The 17845-nt window shown below is 32.9% G+C and overlaps 1 protein-coding gene across 1 annotated transcript in view; it reads left to right on the top strand.

Annotated features, from left to right (window-relative positions):
* Nucleotides 1-17845, top strand: part of TAF4 (TATA-box binding protein associated factor 4) — a 151441-nt gene that overhangs the window by 114726 nt on the left and 18870 nt on the right. The window contains exons 4-8 of the mRNA XM_031951715.1: nucleotides 2243-2362; nucleotides 9186-9305; nucleotides 10391-10513; nucleotides 12684-12773; nucleotides 16075-16317. Of these exons, the coding sequence (XP_031807575.1) occupies nucleotides 2243-2362; nucleotides 9186-9305; nucleotides 10391-10513; nucleotides 12684-12773; nucleotides 16075-16317 (696 nt within the window). The remainder of the gene's footprint in view (nucleotides 1-2242; nucleotides 2363-9185; nucleotides 9306-10390; nucleotides 10514-12683; nucleotides 12774-16074; nucleotides 16318-17845) is intronic.

The raw sequence follows: 17845 nt of genomic DNA, 5'->3' as shown, positions 1-17845 counted from the left end.
TAGAAAGCCAAAGGAGACTCTTGAAAGTTGTTCAGATGTTTTTACTGATACTACAGAGCTGTTAAAAGTATCTGTTTACTCTAGGCAAGTTTCGAAAATTGCCCTGTGCTATTGTCCTTCATAAACTTTTGAGTCTTCACTTTGACACCTACAACTTATACATACTGAAATATGTACTCTTGTATTGCAAAACCTAAAATGGTATTTTAAAATGCCATATCCTAGACAGCTACCTATTTTGTCAATTCTAGTTCTGACTCAAGTTGAGAGTTCTAGGTAGAACATTTTCTTAATAGTTATTTTTGACACTTAAATGGAGTTGGGTAGGTAAATCAACAAATGTTTAAAGTGTTGTAGCACTTTATTTATCATTGCAAGTCAGGAACTGGGAACCTGGTTTGAGCTATCTGGAAAAAACACCTTTTAGCTTTTAAAAGTTGGAAAATTTGGCTAGATAGTAATGGCAGTGGTACAGCCACTTTGTAGCTGCTTTAAACATTTAGATCGTATGGAGTTAACTAAGAACTCCCAATTAAATGGAAATTAACTGTGCAGTTCATTTTTAATATGTGCTTCTAAATAAGTATGCAAGATTGTATGTATATTTGATTAGCTTCTTGTAAGCTTTATATACAAGAATTAAAATCATGTACGCTCTATATTGATAAATATAGAAGAATGTTAAAATTCTAAGTTATGATTGATTATTTTGTGGGGATCCAAGTTTTTTCCAATGGAACACTTTGTCTTAAGGGGAGATTATATTAAGACATTGTCTCTTTTATAATTTTGATTAGAGTTATCTGCATCTGTTTTGAGATTAATTGCTAATGATTAAAATGGGCACTAGTACAGAACTTGAAAACAACTTTTTCTATTACCTGAGCCATATCATTTCTTTCTTTCTTTCTTTTTTTTTTTTTTTGAGAGCTGCCTTTTAATCTTTCATCTGTGGATATTCTTTAGAAACATGCAAAATAATATCCATTCAGTCGACATGATCTATCTTCAAGCATGTTCAAAGGCAGCTGAATTGTTTTGTATGTAGCCTTTGCACAATCCTCTTCTCAATTTAATTTAATTCAATAAACATTTTTTTTAATAGCCTTTTATTTACAGGTTATATGCATGGGTAACTTTACAGCATTAACAATTGCCAAACCTCTTGTTCCAATTTTTCACCTCTTACCCCCTATCCCCTCCCCCAGATGGCAGGATGACCAGTAGATGTTAAATATATTAAAATATAAATTAGATACACAATAAGTATACATGACCAAACCGTTATTTTACTGTGCAAAAAGAATCAGACTCTGAAATATTGTACAATTAGCTTGTGAAGGAAATCAAAAATGCAGGTGGGCATAAATATAGGGATTGGGAGTTCAATGTAATGGTTTTTAGTCATCACCCAGAGTTCTTTCTCTGGGCGTAGCTGATTCAGGTCATTACTGCTCCATTGGAAATGATTTGGTTGATCTCCTTGCTGAGGATGGCCTGGTCCATCAGAACTGGTCATCATATAGTATTGTTGTTGAAGTATATAATTATCTCCTGGTCCTTGAGCCATATCATTTCAAAGGTGAACAGTGAAATATCCCATTTAAGGCCAAAAAGTGTATGTTAAATCACACATTTTAGCCACCAGCCTTTTTTCAGAAAAGTATCAAAACTGAATCAATAGAAGCTTAAGTATCTTCTGTTAATTTTATATTAAGAAAGATTTTAAGTGACTATTTCCCTTGTTTTATGTAATACTTTTTAATACAACAAATATTTTTATTGCTTTAATGCAGTTCTCTAGTCTTTATTAACAGTAATTTATAGCAAAACTGACAATTTTTCAGACTTTCACATTTTAAAAAATATTTTCTTTATTGTAGGTAAAATGATTTTTGTTTTACATTTGTTAGAATTTAGAAAAAACCTAGATCATGTAGACTGTTTTTTAGCAAAATAGGTTTTTGTTCGCCTCTAGAATATTATTGAAATCTTTGAATAGTTGTTAGGTTTGCTTAAATATGTAAGGCTATTATTTTAGATAATGATCTCATAATATATATTTAAAGTATTTGGTACTTTATTTTTTATGGAATTGATTTTTTTTCCATAGGCCAAGAATAACCTATCTCAACTATATATACATTTTATTGCCAGTGTTTAATACCGGCTTTGAAATTTAGCAAATTCTTAACAAGTGCTTGTTGATAGAAACTTTATACAATTCTGGTTTCTTTTTCAGGCTCCTGGAACACCAATTATTGCACGGCAAGTGACACCAACTACCATAATTAAGCAAGTGTCTCAGGCACAGACAACGGTACAGCCAACTACAACATTACAGCGTTCTCCTGTAGTCCAGGTGAATAGTTAATAAAAATGAAACTGTAATTCTGAAATAATTTTAAGAACTCTTTTAAAACAGTAGATTTTAAAAATGGGTGGGAATGTAAAGTGATATTTATAATTAATGTCAGTGGTTAGATGCTTCTTAGGCCTCATAAATCTATTATAACAATTGAATACAATTTTATTTGGGGACGCAAAGTGGTTGATCCTTTTACTACTAAAAATTAAAAAAGTATTGAGTGAAACATTTTATAAATTTTAATCAGCTCTGTGAAAAAGGAGTGATATCTCTATTATATCTAAAATCCTAAATGACTGCAGAAAGAATGAAAGTAAAGTGAAAATTTTTATTTAGGAGCTCTGTCCTCAAATCACTGGATGCACATCAAACTCAAAAGTAAATAAGAAAAAATTTATTGGCTAACTTATTTTTCTGTCCTGCTTTTCCTATATCCAGAAGGTACCCAAGTAGTAAAATAAATTATTTTAGTCTATACAAGGATAGTTTTGTTGTAATTAATGAGAGAATATATTGCAGATGATCTTCATGTGTTTTAGCAAAATAAGAATGGGATTGTAGGCACTGTAAATTATTTGGTATTATTGGTCTCAGGTTAATTGAATATTAAGGATAATATCAATTAAAATTTGTAGTAAGAATTGATTTTATTAAAGAAAGTTTGCAATAAATATTCTTTAAACATACTATTTTAATAGTAAAACATCTTTATCTAATTAGGAAGAAGTTATTTTCCACTGAAATATATAATTTTGATATCTATATTTATGGTATATATTTATAGAAATTAAAATTTATATTTAGAAATTAAAATTTTGAATAGCATATTAGATAATCAAATTTGATACTTTCCTGACATTTTGGAAAAATTTTTAAAAGACAGTTTGAAATATGTCACTTAAAATTTTTTATAGAGTCATGAAATCTTGGAATTGGAAGGGATGTCAAAGAACATTTAGTTCAACCTATACTTGAATAGGTACTCTATAATAACCCTGAATGGGATTCATTTAGCCTTTCAATTTCGAATGGAAAACCTCTAATGAAGGGGTTTTCACTGCCTCTTTAGATTGCTTATTCTATTTTTTGGGCATTTCTAATTATTAGGAAATATTTGCTCAGATGGAATAGAACTCTACCTTTCTGCATTTTCCACATCTTTGTCTAGGTCTTTCCCCTACGGCCAAACAAATGAATCTCATCTTTTCACATGATAACCCATCAATACTTGAAGAATGCTAACATGTTTCTTCCCTTTCCCCACCAACTCTTTTCTTTGATCTTTGTTTGACATGGTTTTAATTTCCCCCAATATACTTCTTCCCGTCTTTTGGAAGTCTTTGTCTTTGTCCCTTTCTAAAATATTCTCTGAACTTAATAAAATATTTCAGATGTGGTCTGACTGGGAAAGTAACCTATGTTGTTCTTATTAGCCCATCTATATTAATACAGCCTGAGATTGCATTAACTTTTATGATTATCATATCATACCATTGGATTATGTTGAGAATGAAGTCCACTAATAATTGCACACTTTTCCCCATAATAAATAAGTCTTTTTTAACCACAATTTCTTGTTACACTTATTCAGTTGATTTTTTAAAAAACCCAACAAGATATTGAAATTCATTAATATTAAATTTCAGCTTACTAAATTTGACCCATCTCTTGATTTTTTTTGGTTTGTTTCTTGAGTCTTTCTTCCATTAATTAGCAATTTCCTTCAATTGTAGTTTTGCTATATATGCCATCATCAAAAATCATTGGTTAAAATTGTTGAGGAATAGGGCAAAAGGTAGAATGGGATATTCCATTAGATACTGGTTGAACATATTCTTTGGATTGGGTTGTTCCACTGGTTTTGAATTCACCTGAGGTTCATATCTTTCATTTGAGTTTATAATGGTACTTTAAGAGATTTTTTTGCCTATTAATATCTTGGGATATACTATGTCAAAAGCATTCCCATGTTCTAGATCAGTAACTTTCCAAAAAAAAAAAAAATCAGTTCTGAATCAGTATGGACTTATACATGATAAAGTTTCTTAGGACCTCTTTTTATAAATGTACAAAAAATAATTCTTTAATAATTTTTTTCAGAAATCAAAGTCAAATTCATTAGTCTATAGTTGAAAAATCATTTTCCCTGTTTTTAAAAAATGTGACAGTCTTATACCATCTCTCATATTACTTTAATTTTTCTGAGATCACTTGTAGCTTTGCTGTCACATCCATCCACAAATTCTTTCGGTACTTTTATATTCAGGACTGGTGACTAAACTGATGGGGGGGAAGGGCGGGGAGGAGGAGAATATAGATTTTATCTTAATAATCTTCTCAGCTTATCTTGGATTTCATTTTCCTGTCAGCTTTTATTACTTAGAAAAAACAGAAGTAATATGATTGGTTCTTTCATTTCTTTATTGTTTATTATTTTTATCCCATGTATGTTAAATTAGCAACCCTGTCTCTTCTTTGGTCTTCCTCTTGCCCCCACATAGCTAAGAAGAATCCCTTATTTTTTTTTGTTACCCAGAGTGTTTATAGGTTTAAAATTTTTTGGAGGTAAAAATCTTTCTCAGAAGGTTGGTAGGATATTATAAGCAATATCACCTCATAAGACAATGAAATAGGGGAAGGAAAAACATGTTTACATAAAACTTGGTGAAAGACTCAACTAAGCAAAATCATCCCAAGGGCATTTAAAAGTGAAACTGAAAGGACAACAAAGACAAAAAATGGAAAAGATCTGTGAAGATTTCTATAACAAACTGTTTTCTCCATCAATGACAGTGGAGCCACCACATTTGGACTCTAACATCACAGTCCCTGATGTGCTATAGGAAGAAGTGGAAATGGCACTAAAGAAAACAAAGATGAGAAGAGCATCTGGACTGGACCAAGTATACACAAAGGAGGTCTGTGCTGGAGGTGATTCAATTTTGAGTGCATTGAGGGATTAATTCTCAAGGTATCTGAAAAAGGGAAGGACTAAATGCCTGGAAAAAGTCACAGACCTTATTATTACCCCAAAAAGGCAACTGAGAAAAAATATCAGCAACCACTGACCCATATGACTACTTTTTCACCTCTACAAAATTTTTATGAGATTTTATATATTGAGGGCATCATTGATGAAAGCATGGAAAGGGAATAGGTAAGCTTTTGCCAATACTAATCTACAGTAGAGCACGTCTTTACAGTTATTTAATTGACTGAAAGGTGTAGAGAATACAGTATACCACTGTGCTCATTGTTTGACTATAAAGAAATTGATTTGGTTGAGCAAAACACCACCTTAAAGAGTTTCTCCTTCAATAAAGGGTCTCCTTGCCAGTTGTCAAAATCACTTAAAATTTTTTGAAAGCTATAAGAACAGAAAGAACTTTTGGTTTACCAGGTTATTAATAGTGATTCATAGTGATAACGTGTGAGGTGATCCTTAAAACCAGTTGATGTATGCTCATCAGAGATATTTGCCACCATCATGGAGATAGTCCTGCTCATTGTACAGATGGAAGAGGGATTCTCTATAGATGGTGAGGTTCTCCAGATGTTCCTGTTTGAGGATGACATTGTGCTGACTACATCAAGACCTGGAACATTGCCTCCTAAATATGATCTAAAATCACTCTAAAGAGGTTGGCATAATTATCCACACAGGAAAAACCAAGTGGACAAAGAATTTTGCCTATTGTCCATACTATGATATGCATTTCAATGGACAACCCATAGATCTGGTTCATCAATGCGTATATCTTGGACATACACAGTGGATGGACAATAAACTATGCCCAGAATTAAACAGAAGGAGGAAAGCAGGTTGGATTGCCTTTAGGATATGTGTAGCACTTTCAATGACCCCAAGTTTCTTTCTGAAACAAACGTTACATTTTTTTTTTTAATAACAGTATTCTTTTGGTGATGCTATATACCAAAAGCCAAGGAATACTACAATATTTGAAGAATTAAAATTGAGGTCACCCAAAGGGTTATGGAAAGTTGCATTGTTGGCATGTATAGGCTGCATCTTATTTCCAAGGAAGAATTGCTTAGGAGGAGAGGCATAAAAAGGATGTCAGCAGGAGATGTATAACTGGAAAAGAAGGTGGGCTGGTCATATAATGAGCACAAGGGATAAGTAAAGGACAGTGTGCATATGATGCCAAGAGATCTAGAGGAAGGCCCTAACATATTGGGTGGACCACCCTGTCCTGCCCCTGTGAAGGAAAGACATGGACAAAAGTACCATTGGATGAGAAGGCATGGATGGGTTCTGATCTGCACCACTGGAGGGAGAAATCACATCGATGAGCTCAAAGATCTATCAGAGGAAAAAAAAAAAGAGTCATTCATCACAAACCTCAGCTTTATTTTAGTATTTCTCACATGCTTGTCTGATATTCTTGTGTTCATTACCAGTTATCTGTCCTTCCTTCCATCTTCTGTATATTAAAAAAAAAATTGTTGATTGATGAATTTCCTGTGCAGCCACATCATTATCTTTATGTAGCTTCTTTTATTCTTTAGCAGAATTGTTTGTGATCATGTAGGATGTTAGGTTATCAGTTCCTATCTTTTTTTCAGCTATCTTTTACCCAGCTTTCCCCTTCTTATCTTGAACTTTATGATGGCATTGTCATTTGCTTCTAAGATTCCTATAATTTCTAATACAAAAAGTTTATCCCTATTTGTCAGAAATAGGTCCAGAGTAGCAGTTACTCTTCTGCCTTTTGAAGAATGAAATTTATCATAAAGGCAAGTCAATATTTTCTTAGCTGTTCTACTTGTATCAGAGAGCTCAAGATGATATTTATTTAGTTAAGTTCTGTCTTTATACAGTAGTTGAATTTTAGTCTTCTGTTCAAAGTTCTGCTTAAAATTAGTAACTGAAGATTAAGAGACTAATTCATTAATGGACTGATATAATAAAATATGACATTTGTATAGATGAATTATTTATTAATTTGCTTTTTAAAGGCAAGAACCCAACTTAAAAACTTGTACTTACAAAAGATTCCCCCTATTATATCACCTTTACTTGGGTTAGTAATTTTTAAAAGTTCAAATATCATATTCAGTTATGTCTCAATGTGAATTAATGTTTCTTTTTTCCTTTTAATATCTGAGGTCAGTTATAATTAGGTTATGCAAGTTTTGTTTGGAAGTAGGAAAAAGTAATTTGGAATGCAGAGCACCTAGATGAGGTACAGAAAGTAAGGTGGGATGATAACAAAGATAGACTTTGGCAAATAACATATTTTTCATAGAATTGGCCTTGTTATACTTGAGAAATGGTTAGGAAACTCTTTCCCTTATTCTATACCACATGACTGCCTTTTCTAAAATTAGTTTGTTCCTTTGTTTGGTATAGTCTAACTACATTAGCAATTAAATAAGCTTTTGTGAGCTGGCATAAGGAATTTAATTCCCATTTATAGCATTGCTTCTATGGACAAATATGTTGAGGATTCCAAACAATTTACCTATTAATGAGCTTCTGTATATATTCTGATCATTTATTAGCAATTGCCAGTATTTGGAGAACGAAAAAGAATTATTTGAAGGCTAGGTTTACAATGAAAGAAAGTAAATATGTAAAAAACATAAGTAAATATTCAGATATATTCATATAAAATAGAACAGAAATCTTAGAAATTTGTTTGAGAGCCTTCCATTTGAGTTATAGGAGGTTGTTAGTGTATGTTTAACTCTACCAGATTTGCTTGACAGACTTGTCAGTAGTCAAAGTAAAAATTCCCTTACTTTTTTTTTTTTTTTTTTACTTTCTTACTATTTTATTCTTGCCTAAAACTATGTTTTCTGTTTATCATATCTTTTTTGAAGATTCTCCTCTTTGTGATTTGATGAAATTAGCTTTTGAAGCTTTTATTTTTCTTTCTTTTCTTCCTTTCTTTTTTTATTTTTTATTTTTCCTTTTTTTAAGAGTTGGAGACAGGATGGATGAAAAAGGAGATTTAATCACCTTCTCAAGTGGCATATTTAATCTGTTCATTGTTTTTAATTTTACATGAATCTCCTTATAGAAGGCATTCTGATATTTTTCAAGTATTATTCAAGTCTATTAGTGAGTTAGTAAAATTTAAGATAGGGGAACTTTTATAGTATAAAGCATACCAATTTGGAATCTGTTCAAATTCTAGATTGAATCACTGTAACCTTAAGCAAATCACTATACTTTATCAAGTCTTAGTTTTCTCTTCTGTAAAATGGATGGAATAAAGAATTGGATTACATATTTCTGGTCCCTTTAAGTTCTGAAAGTTTGATTTTTGTGAATTAAAGATCAACAAATTTGATGAGGAAAAGGGATAAGGGGGACAGTATTTTCTGATTTCCACCTTCCCAGAGTACCAGTTTACTAATTAAAATAAATGTTATTAACCTTCCTGATCACTTGAACAGATTTTAACATTGACTTCTTAAAGCCAAATTACTTTTAATTTCTAATTTTGAAAAGACCAAATTTTGTCAATAATTGATATAGGTACAAAGAATTTTTATGTTAGCATAGTTCTATGAAACTTTAGAGACATAAATGTTTGATGCTTTGTTATCTTATTCAAATTAGAGCTTGTGCAGTATTCAGTTAATAAACCATGTTTGTAACTCATTTTAAACTTGAGTAGTGTTGTGCCATCCAGTGGTCAGGTTTCAGTATTGTAGTACCATATGATTGGCTGTATCTCTATTTCTAGTAGCTCTAGGAAGTTAAATTAACAGTAGCGATGTCTGAAAGCTGACTTTTACTTCATGATGTGAGATACAATTACCAACTATTTCATATTTCTTGTAGCCTCAGATTGTTTTGGGTAGTACTGCACAGACAGCTGCATTAGGAACAACCTCTGCTGTACAGCCTGGAACTTCTCAAAGGACTGTACAAGGAACCACAGCAACTTCTGCTGCTGCCACAGTAAGATCCCATTTTACTCTTATTATTCTAAAGCAAGGGGTTTTTTTTTTGTTTGTTTTTTTTTTTTGTTTGTTTGTTTTTTACCCTTTTGGTGTCAAGGATACCTTTTTGCCTTCTGGTGAAGCCTTTAGACCCCTTCCTTAGAATAATGTTTTAATGTATAAAATACATAGAATTGCAAAGGAACCAGTTGTAGCGAAAATAAATATGATTTCCTCCCATCTAAGTTAGTGGACTTCTTGAAAATCTAGGACATTAATTCCTTAGAGGTCCATGGACCCTAAGTTAGGAACACCTTCTCTAAGAGACATGTGAATACAAAATGATTTGTTGGTCAAGCACATTAAGGGTCCATTATATGTAATTAAGAAAATTATTTAATTAACAATGATAGTTTACATAGCTATGTTGCTTTGAGGTATACAAAGTGCTTCTTGTTTATCCTCTTCATAATTCATCTGTGAAGCAGGAAGCAGATCTCTAAATTCTTATCCTGATTTTGGGTTGTGACATAAAATTGATCCTAGGTTTGTGAAAGTCATGCTAATAGAGCACTGACTTTTGAAAGACTTGTATGGGCTTAGTAATGGACTTAGTGTCTATTGTCTAAGGACTAGCCTACTTAAATCTGATTGACCAATCACTCAATAGTCTCCCAAAGGGTGGAAGGATTGTCATCAGTATTAGTGAGAGGAATATCCGTATCACTGAAATTACAGATCTCTTATTACATATTTTTGGAAGAGGAGCAAATCAAAACTCATGTTATAGTTTTGCCTGTGATAAAAATCTGTTTGGTTTCATTCCCATTATAGATATACAGTGGGCCATCAATTTATACTGTATTTTCACCCCAAGGCAAAGTTAATTTTTGAATATACAAAAAAAGAACTTATTTTCTTTTGCTTTTAAAGACTTTCATGCCAGAATTCTAGAGGTATGAATTTTTGCATCTTTATGAAAATAATTTTAGTTAAGAAATAAAAAGTAAATGAATATACTCCAGTGGGCCTAGGAGCTATTAATGAAAAATTACAATTTTAATACTTTTTTGGGTCACATATTTGTTTTTTCATTTAACACAGGAAACTATGGAAAATGTGAAGAAATGTAAGAATTTTCTATCTACATTAATAAAACTGGCCTCATCTGGTAAACAGTCTACAGAGACAGCAGCAAATGTCAAAGAACTAGTACAGAACTTGCTGGTAAGAACATTTTTGAACAATGGTATTTTGCTTTAGCATACATATTTATGCAAAAATAATTGCTCTTTGGTATATGATTAAATAGGACAAGTGTGAAAAGAATATATGACTCAAAATCTGGTGAAACTAAAAAGTATTATTTCACATGGTTATTATGGACTAGATTCTTTTTTTTGTCAAAATTGTAATGTATTTTAGATTGATAAATTTACAGGGAGAAATTTGGACCTTATGAGAACAGCTTTTGGAGGAAACTCAAGCCTCATTTTGCCTCCAGCTTTGGCCATTTCCAAACTAATCTGCCTTCAGGTTGGCCATTCTCCTCATTCTTTCCCACCAGAATTCAGATTCTCCCTTTGGGACCTTGGGCTCTGATAGTTCAGCTTTCACCTGATCTTGTCTAGAACTAGGCCTCCATGCCATTTCTTGGCCACACTTTTTGTGCCACACTCAAACTTGGTTTACTTCATCTCCCTCCTGTCAGAACTACAATTCTTTCCCTGGGACTGGGGGTTCTTATTAAGTTAATTTTATCTTTATTGGAACCAGGCTACCGTGCTGCCTGATGCTGCCATATGAGGTAAGCTAGGATATCTGGCCATTTTCCAATGGTGCCATTGAAGGACCATTCCACTGGGTCTCATTACACTGGGAAATTTCTGGTTTACATTTTGTGCATTTCCAGGGAAGAAGAGATCAAATAAAGATAAAAATTAAGTGCAGGTACAGAGTTAAAGACATTTTAATGTGTTAACAAGATATTAGTACTCTGCTACCCCTTTATGAAGTGTGAAAAAATCCTTAATTGACTTATGATGAGAAACTAAGCTGGACAAAAGATTGTCTAAGTTCTTAACGGACAATTGAGTTAATCAGTTTTAGATTTAGATCATTCAGCAGGCAGCAAAGATAAATTGGATACACATTCTCTGTGGAGCATTTTAGGCAAGAAGCTGTTTCTAGAAGCAAGAAATATGACAGTAGAAAAGAGAGATGACTATGGATTGAAAAGAGAACAAAACTGTTACTTTTGAAAATTGTACTACAGAGAGATGAATCTATTGCTTGTTGTAATGTAAGAAAACTGTCAGCACTAAATCATACCTCAGAAGATTGATTCTGGGAATGGTGAAATTGGATATCACTATCTACCAACAAGTCAGGAATCTTAACCAACATATCTCAAACACAAGGGAACTCTTAAGCAGATAATAAGGGAAATGCTAAAATAAGATAACTCCTACAAATCCAGTACCCTGGTTACAGTGGCTTAGGGGAATAGTGGATAGCCATAGAGGACTATGGTAGTCAATTTGAACCTTCTGTAAAGTCTAGATTAGGAATACTGGCAAATGTGAAGTCATTTCCTGTCTGACTTTATAATCTCCTTGCATAGGGGAACATTGGATCTTTGTAAGAGACCATAATAGCTTGAGCTCATATATAAATTTGGGGTTTTTAGATCAGCAGATAGTAATAGTTATCCAAAAGTGCAAGGATCACTTGACTTGTGAACATACCTGTAATGATTCACGAAAAATGGGAAAGACCCTATACTTGCAGGAGTATTAATCACTTTGACCACATTTGTCTTTTACATGTATGTTCCATTACCATTGTATTCTTAAATTTGTATCCATTATTCCTATTTGTAGAAGTTAGTTGTGGAGAAAGAATTTGAACCCAGTTCCTTTGACTATATAAATCCAACACTCTTTCCATTGTATTATGCTGTCTTACACATTGTATTGCTGAGCAGCAGTCACACTAATGTCAGAGAATAACTAGAGAAAATTTTGGACATACAATGTACATGAAATCTCTGTTAGAAAGCAAAAGTAAGTCGAATAAGATACAGCAATGCTTTGGTAAATCACACCTTGATAAATATAACCATATGAATTGAGAAGTATTGAGGACAAGAAAGGCAATAAATTTTTCTAATACATTTGAAAACCTATGAAAATTAGAAATGTCATTATATTACTACAAATAGGAAGAAAAAAAAGCTAGTTTGGAGCTTTGGAGAAAAGCTTGGTTTGGAGAAAAAAAAGCTAGTTTTAAATTGCTAGAGGAAGGTAATGCCACTGAATATATATATATATTTATGTATTAAACTTTCCATTCTATTCAGCTGATGAATTTCATTATGGATGTTATATTTTTTTAGGATGGGAAGATTGAAGCAGAAGATTTTACCAGTAGGTTATATCGAGAACTTAATTCTTCACCTCAACCTTACCTCGTGCCTTTCCTTAAGGTAATTTATACATCCTTTCTCCCCTTTTCCCCCCACCCTTGTATTTATGTACTTGGAACAATGAGAAGAAGCAAAGTTGTTTTTTTTAAAGAAAAAAAGGTACAGTAGTTCTAAAAGGTCAAGAATTTCAGTGGAATTAATGAAAAAGATGCAAATGAAAGTGGCTTAGCTGTGCCAAACCTAAAACTGTATTAAAAAGCAGCGATTATCAAAACCATTTGGTACTGTCTAAGAAATACAGTAATCGATCAGTGGACTAGGTTAGGTTCACAAAACAAAAAAGTCAATGATTATAGTAATCTAGTGTTTGATAAGCCTAAAGACCCCAGCTTTTGGGATAAGAACTCACTATTTGATAAAAACTGCTGAGAAAATTGGAAACTAATTTGGCAGAAAGTAGGCACTGACCCACTCCTAACACCATATATACCAAAGTAAGATTGAAATAGTTTCATGAATTAGACATAAAGAGTGTTATTATAAACAAATTAGAAGGACAAAGAATAGTTTACCTCTCAGATCTGTGGAGAAGGAAGGAATTTGTGGCCAAAGAACTGGAGGAGTTCATTATTGAACACCCAATAGATAATTTTGATTATATTAAATTAAAAAGTTTTCCTACAAACAAAACTATTGCAGACAAGATTAGAAAGGAAGCAATAAACTGGGAAAACATTTTTACATTCAAAGATTCTGATAAAGGCCTCATTTCTAAAATATATAGAGAATTGATTCAAATTTATAAGAATTCAAGTTATTCTCCAATTAATAAATGGTCAAAGGATATGAACAGACAGTTTTCCAATGAAGAAATTAAAAGAAATTAAAACTATTTCTACTCATATGAAAATTAAATAACTATAGCTCAGAGGAATGCAAATTAAGGTATACCCTCTTAGATTGGTGAAGATGGCAGGAAAAAATAATGACAAATATTGGAGGGGATGTGGGAAAACTGGGACACCGATACATTGTGAGTGTAACTGTGAATGGATCCAACCATTCTAGAGAGCAATTTGGAACTGTGCTCAAAAAGTTATCCAATTGTGCATACCTCTTGATCCAGCAGTGTTTCTACTGAACCTATATCCCAAAGAGATCTTAACGGAGGGAAAGGGACCCACATGGGCAAAAATGTTTGTAGTTGCCCTTTTTGTAGTGGCAAAATAGTGGAAAATGAGTAGATACCTATCAGTTGGAGAAAGGTTGAATAAGTTATGATATATGAATGTTATAGAATATTATTGTTCTGTAAGAAACGACCAGCAGGATGATTTCAGAGAAGTCTGGAGAGACTTACATCGAACTGATGCTAAGTGAAATGAGCAGAACCAGGAGATCATTGTACATCTCAACAAGAAGATTATATGATGATCATTTGTGAATGGATGTGGCTCTTTTCTGTCTTCCTTTTTTTTTCCCCCCTAGGTCTCCCCATTCTTTTTTTTTTTTTTTTCCCAAGATATATGCAAGGGTAATTTTTTAGCATTGACAATTGCAAAACCTTTTGTTCCAACCTTTCCCCTCCTTCCCTCCACCTCTTCCCCCAGATGGCAGGTTGACCAATATATATGTTAAATATGTTAGAACAGGGGTCCTCAAACTTTTTAAATAGGGGGACAGTTCACTGTCCCTCAGACTGTTGGAGGGCCAGACTATAGTAAAAACAAAAATTTTGTTTTGTGGGCCTTTAAATAAAGAAACTTCATAGCTCTGGGTAAGGGGGATAATCATCCTCAGCTGCCGAATCTGGCCTGTGGGCCGTAGTTTGATGACCCCTGTGTTAGAATATAAGTTAAATACAATATATGTATACATGTTCATACAATTATTTTGCTGTACAAAAAGAATCGGACTTTGAAATAGTGTACAATTAACCTGTGAAGGAAATGAAAAATGCAGGTGGATAAAAATAGAGGGATTGGGAATTCTATGTAGTAGTTCAAAGTCATCTCCCAGAATTCTTTCACTGGGTGTAGCTGGTTCAATTCATTACTGCTCTATTGGAACTGATTTGGTTCATCTCATTGTTGAAGAGGGCCATGTCCATCAGAATTGATGATCATATTTTATTGTTGTTGAAGTACATAATGATCTCCTGGTCCTATGATTCAGGCCAATTCCAATGATCTTGTGATGAAGAGAGCCGTCTACATCCAGAGAGAGGACTGTAGGAACTGAGTGTGGATCACAACACACTATTTTTTTTGTTGTTTGCTTGCATTTTATTTTCTTTCTAATTTTTTTCTTTTTGATTTGATTTTTCTTATGCAGCAAGATAATTGTGTAAATATGCATGTGTATATTAGATTTAACATATATTTTTACCATGTTTAACATGTATTGGATAGCTTGCTATCTAGGGGAGGGACTGGAGGAAGGAAGGATAATTGGAACATAAGGTTTTGCAAGGGTTAATGCTGAAAAATTATCCTTGCATATGTTTTGAAAATAAAAAGCTTTAATAAATTTTTTTAAATTGCAAAAGTTCTAAATCTGTGTGTATATGTTTAAATTGAGTGACCTGCCCAGATTTTTGAAAGTCTTTAAATTTAGCTGCATGACAAAATTTAAATATGTTCCTTAAGAAAAGCTTCCCTGAAAATTATTTGACATCACAATATCATGAAGCATGTTTGTACGTGTTTTGACTACCTTCAGGAAAATAAGGAAACCCAGGTTTTTGGATTGGCCAAGTAAATATAACTGTCAGGTGCTTTGTGGACAGTTTAGGCATGAGTCCAAAGATTGACTAGAAGAAGGAAAGAGAACTTTTCTTATTCTGGGAGGCAGTTCCTTATTCATATTAGGAATTAAGAACAAACAAAAGACTTTTTAGCAACATGTTTCTAGAGAGAAATTAGGGGAATACAAGTAGTGTTAGATTTTGTATTCAGAATATTTTTGTTAATAGTAACAAATAGGACATTAGAAAATATTTTCATAGATTTAATGTACTTTATGGGTTTTAGGAACCACATGGGAGACATGGCAATATAGTATGAAGTAGCTTTAAACTAGAAAAAATGGTTTTCACTTAGAATAATTAGTGACTAAACTTTTCTCTTTAACTTTTTCCTTAATGATTTGGGAGACAAATGTTTTTGTATAAGTAGGACCTCATCCTGTGATTTTAATGCAATTATAACCCTGCTTAAAAAGTTTTGAAGAAAACAAACTTTGGAGTTGATATTTTACATTGGGGGAGAACTGTCTTTAAAAATTACTTTTAAAAAACCTTTTGAAAATCTTATAAAATTTTTATGATGTGAACTTAATCCCATTTTCTTGCCTATTTCAGAGGAGTTTACCTGCCTTGAGACAATTAACACCAGATTCGGCAGCTTTTATCCAGCAAAGTCAGCAACAACAGCCCACGACACAAGCAACAACTGCCCTGACAGCAGTGGTATTGAGCAGCTCTGTTCAGCGCACAGCAGGGAAGACTGCTGCTACCGTCACAAGCACTCTTCAGCCACCAGTCATCAGTCTGACACAACCCACACCAGTCAGCGTTAGCAAACAAGGACAACCTACACCTCTGGTATGGAAAAGGAAGGATGTTTTCTATTAATTCACAGTTGGCGGAGTGTTATGTTGCCTTTCACTCTTTTAAATCAAGCATTTAGCTCTGCAGAAATCTTTTTATGAACTGTCAAAGAAAAGTCCTGCTAGGAAGAAAATCACCTATTATTTTTAAATAGTTAAAATGTATATGAGAGATTAAAGCCCTATAATTTTCCATTTTATTTCCCAGTAAAAAGAAATAAGCATAAGCAAATTGTCCTTTAACCATTGTTATATCCATATTATAAGTATATATTATTGTTTTAAATGAATAATAACGAGTCTTCGATTTGCTACTATCTTTGAGGTATATTTTGGTCAGGTTTTCTAAGATTTTTCTATCCTTTGAGAGATTATAGAGCATTTTACAAATATGAAACTTAAACACGTAGTGATTTAGAGAGTTGTTTGAGGTCATCTAGCAAGTAAGAATCAAGAATAGGAATTTAAATCTAGCTCTTCTGACTGAGTCCAGTACTCTCACACATCAACATTTAAATTTATGTGGATTTTTAAAATTGCAGAAGTTTTCAAGTATTCTCTTTCCACTGTACTTTTTGTCCCTCATTCTTCCTTGACCCTCTCAGGCCTTTCTGTTATATCATGTTGCCTCTTCATAATTTTAATAAAAAGAATCAATGCAAGGTATCAATTTGTTAGGAGCTTATTGAACAGAAAAATGATGGAATTCAAATTAAATGGAAGCAGATTTTAGTAAGCCATTCTCTCAACTACTAAAATTAAGCCATTTTGCATGATCATTTGTTTGGGACACTTAGCAATACAAAGGTAATTTTAAATAGTAAACAATAAATCTTTACTGACCATTTGTTATATTCAGATCACTGGGATGAACATAGACATGAATGGAACACAGTCCTTGCCTTTAAATAGCTTAGAGTTTAGGACGGACCCACTGCATACAAGAAGTACAAGCACAGGGCTATGGATGTTCACAGCAAAGAAAGGCCACATGTAAACTTCTTGTGAAGTAGGATTATTTCCTTGTATTTGTAGCCCAAGTGGCTAGCACAGTAGCAGGCACTTATTTATTAATTGATACTAACTTGATGGTTTTTAAGAAATGACTGTTGAATTGGGTATTCAAGATTGGAGAAGATTTGGACAGGCAGAGATGAGGAAGAAGATATTCAAAGTAAAGAGAACAATATGAAAAGGGATAGAGGTGGGAAATTTTAGGGCATGGTTGTGGAGCATCTGCTTGTCAAGTTTCACTCACAGAATCCTCATGAATGATACTATGAGAAGCTATGATATGGTGAGTGGGAAGAGAGAGCAATAGATTAAAGTCAGTAGACTTGGATTCTATTTTAGCTCTTATACCCATTAACTGTGGGACTTGGGACAAGCCACCTAATCTTGCTATCTAGATTTCTTTATTTGTAAAGTCAGGATAATATTTCATAAAGTCATAGGGTTCTTTTAAACATTTACAAAATGTTAAATAATTGTAAATATGCAAAGTTCTAATATTAATAGTTTTA

Source organism: Sarcophilus harrisii, chromosome 2, assembly GCF_902635505.1.
Source record: "Sarcophilus harrisii chromosome 2, mSarHar1.11, whole genome shotgun sequence".
Classification (NCBI taxonomy): Eukaryota; Metazoa; Chordata; class Mammalia; order Dasyuromorphia; family Dasyuridae; genus Sarcophilus; species Sarcophilus harrisii.
This window is presented reverse-complemented; position numbering and strand designations above follow the sequence as displayed.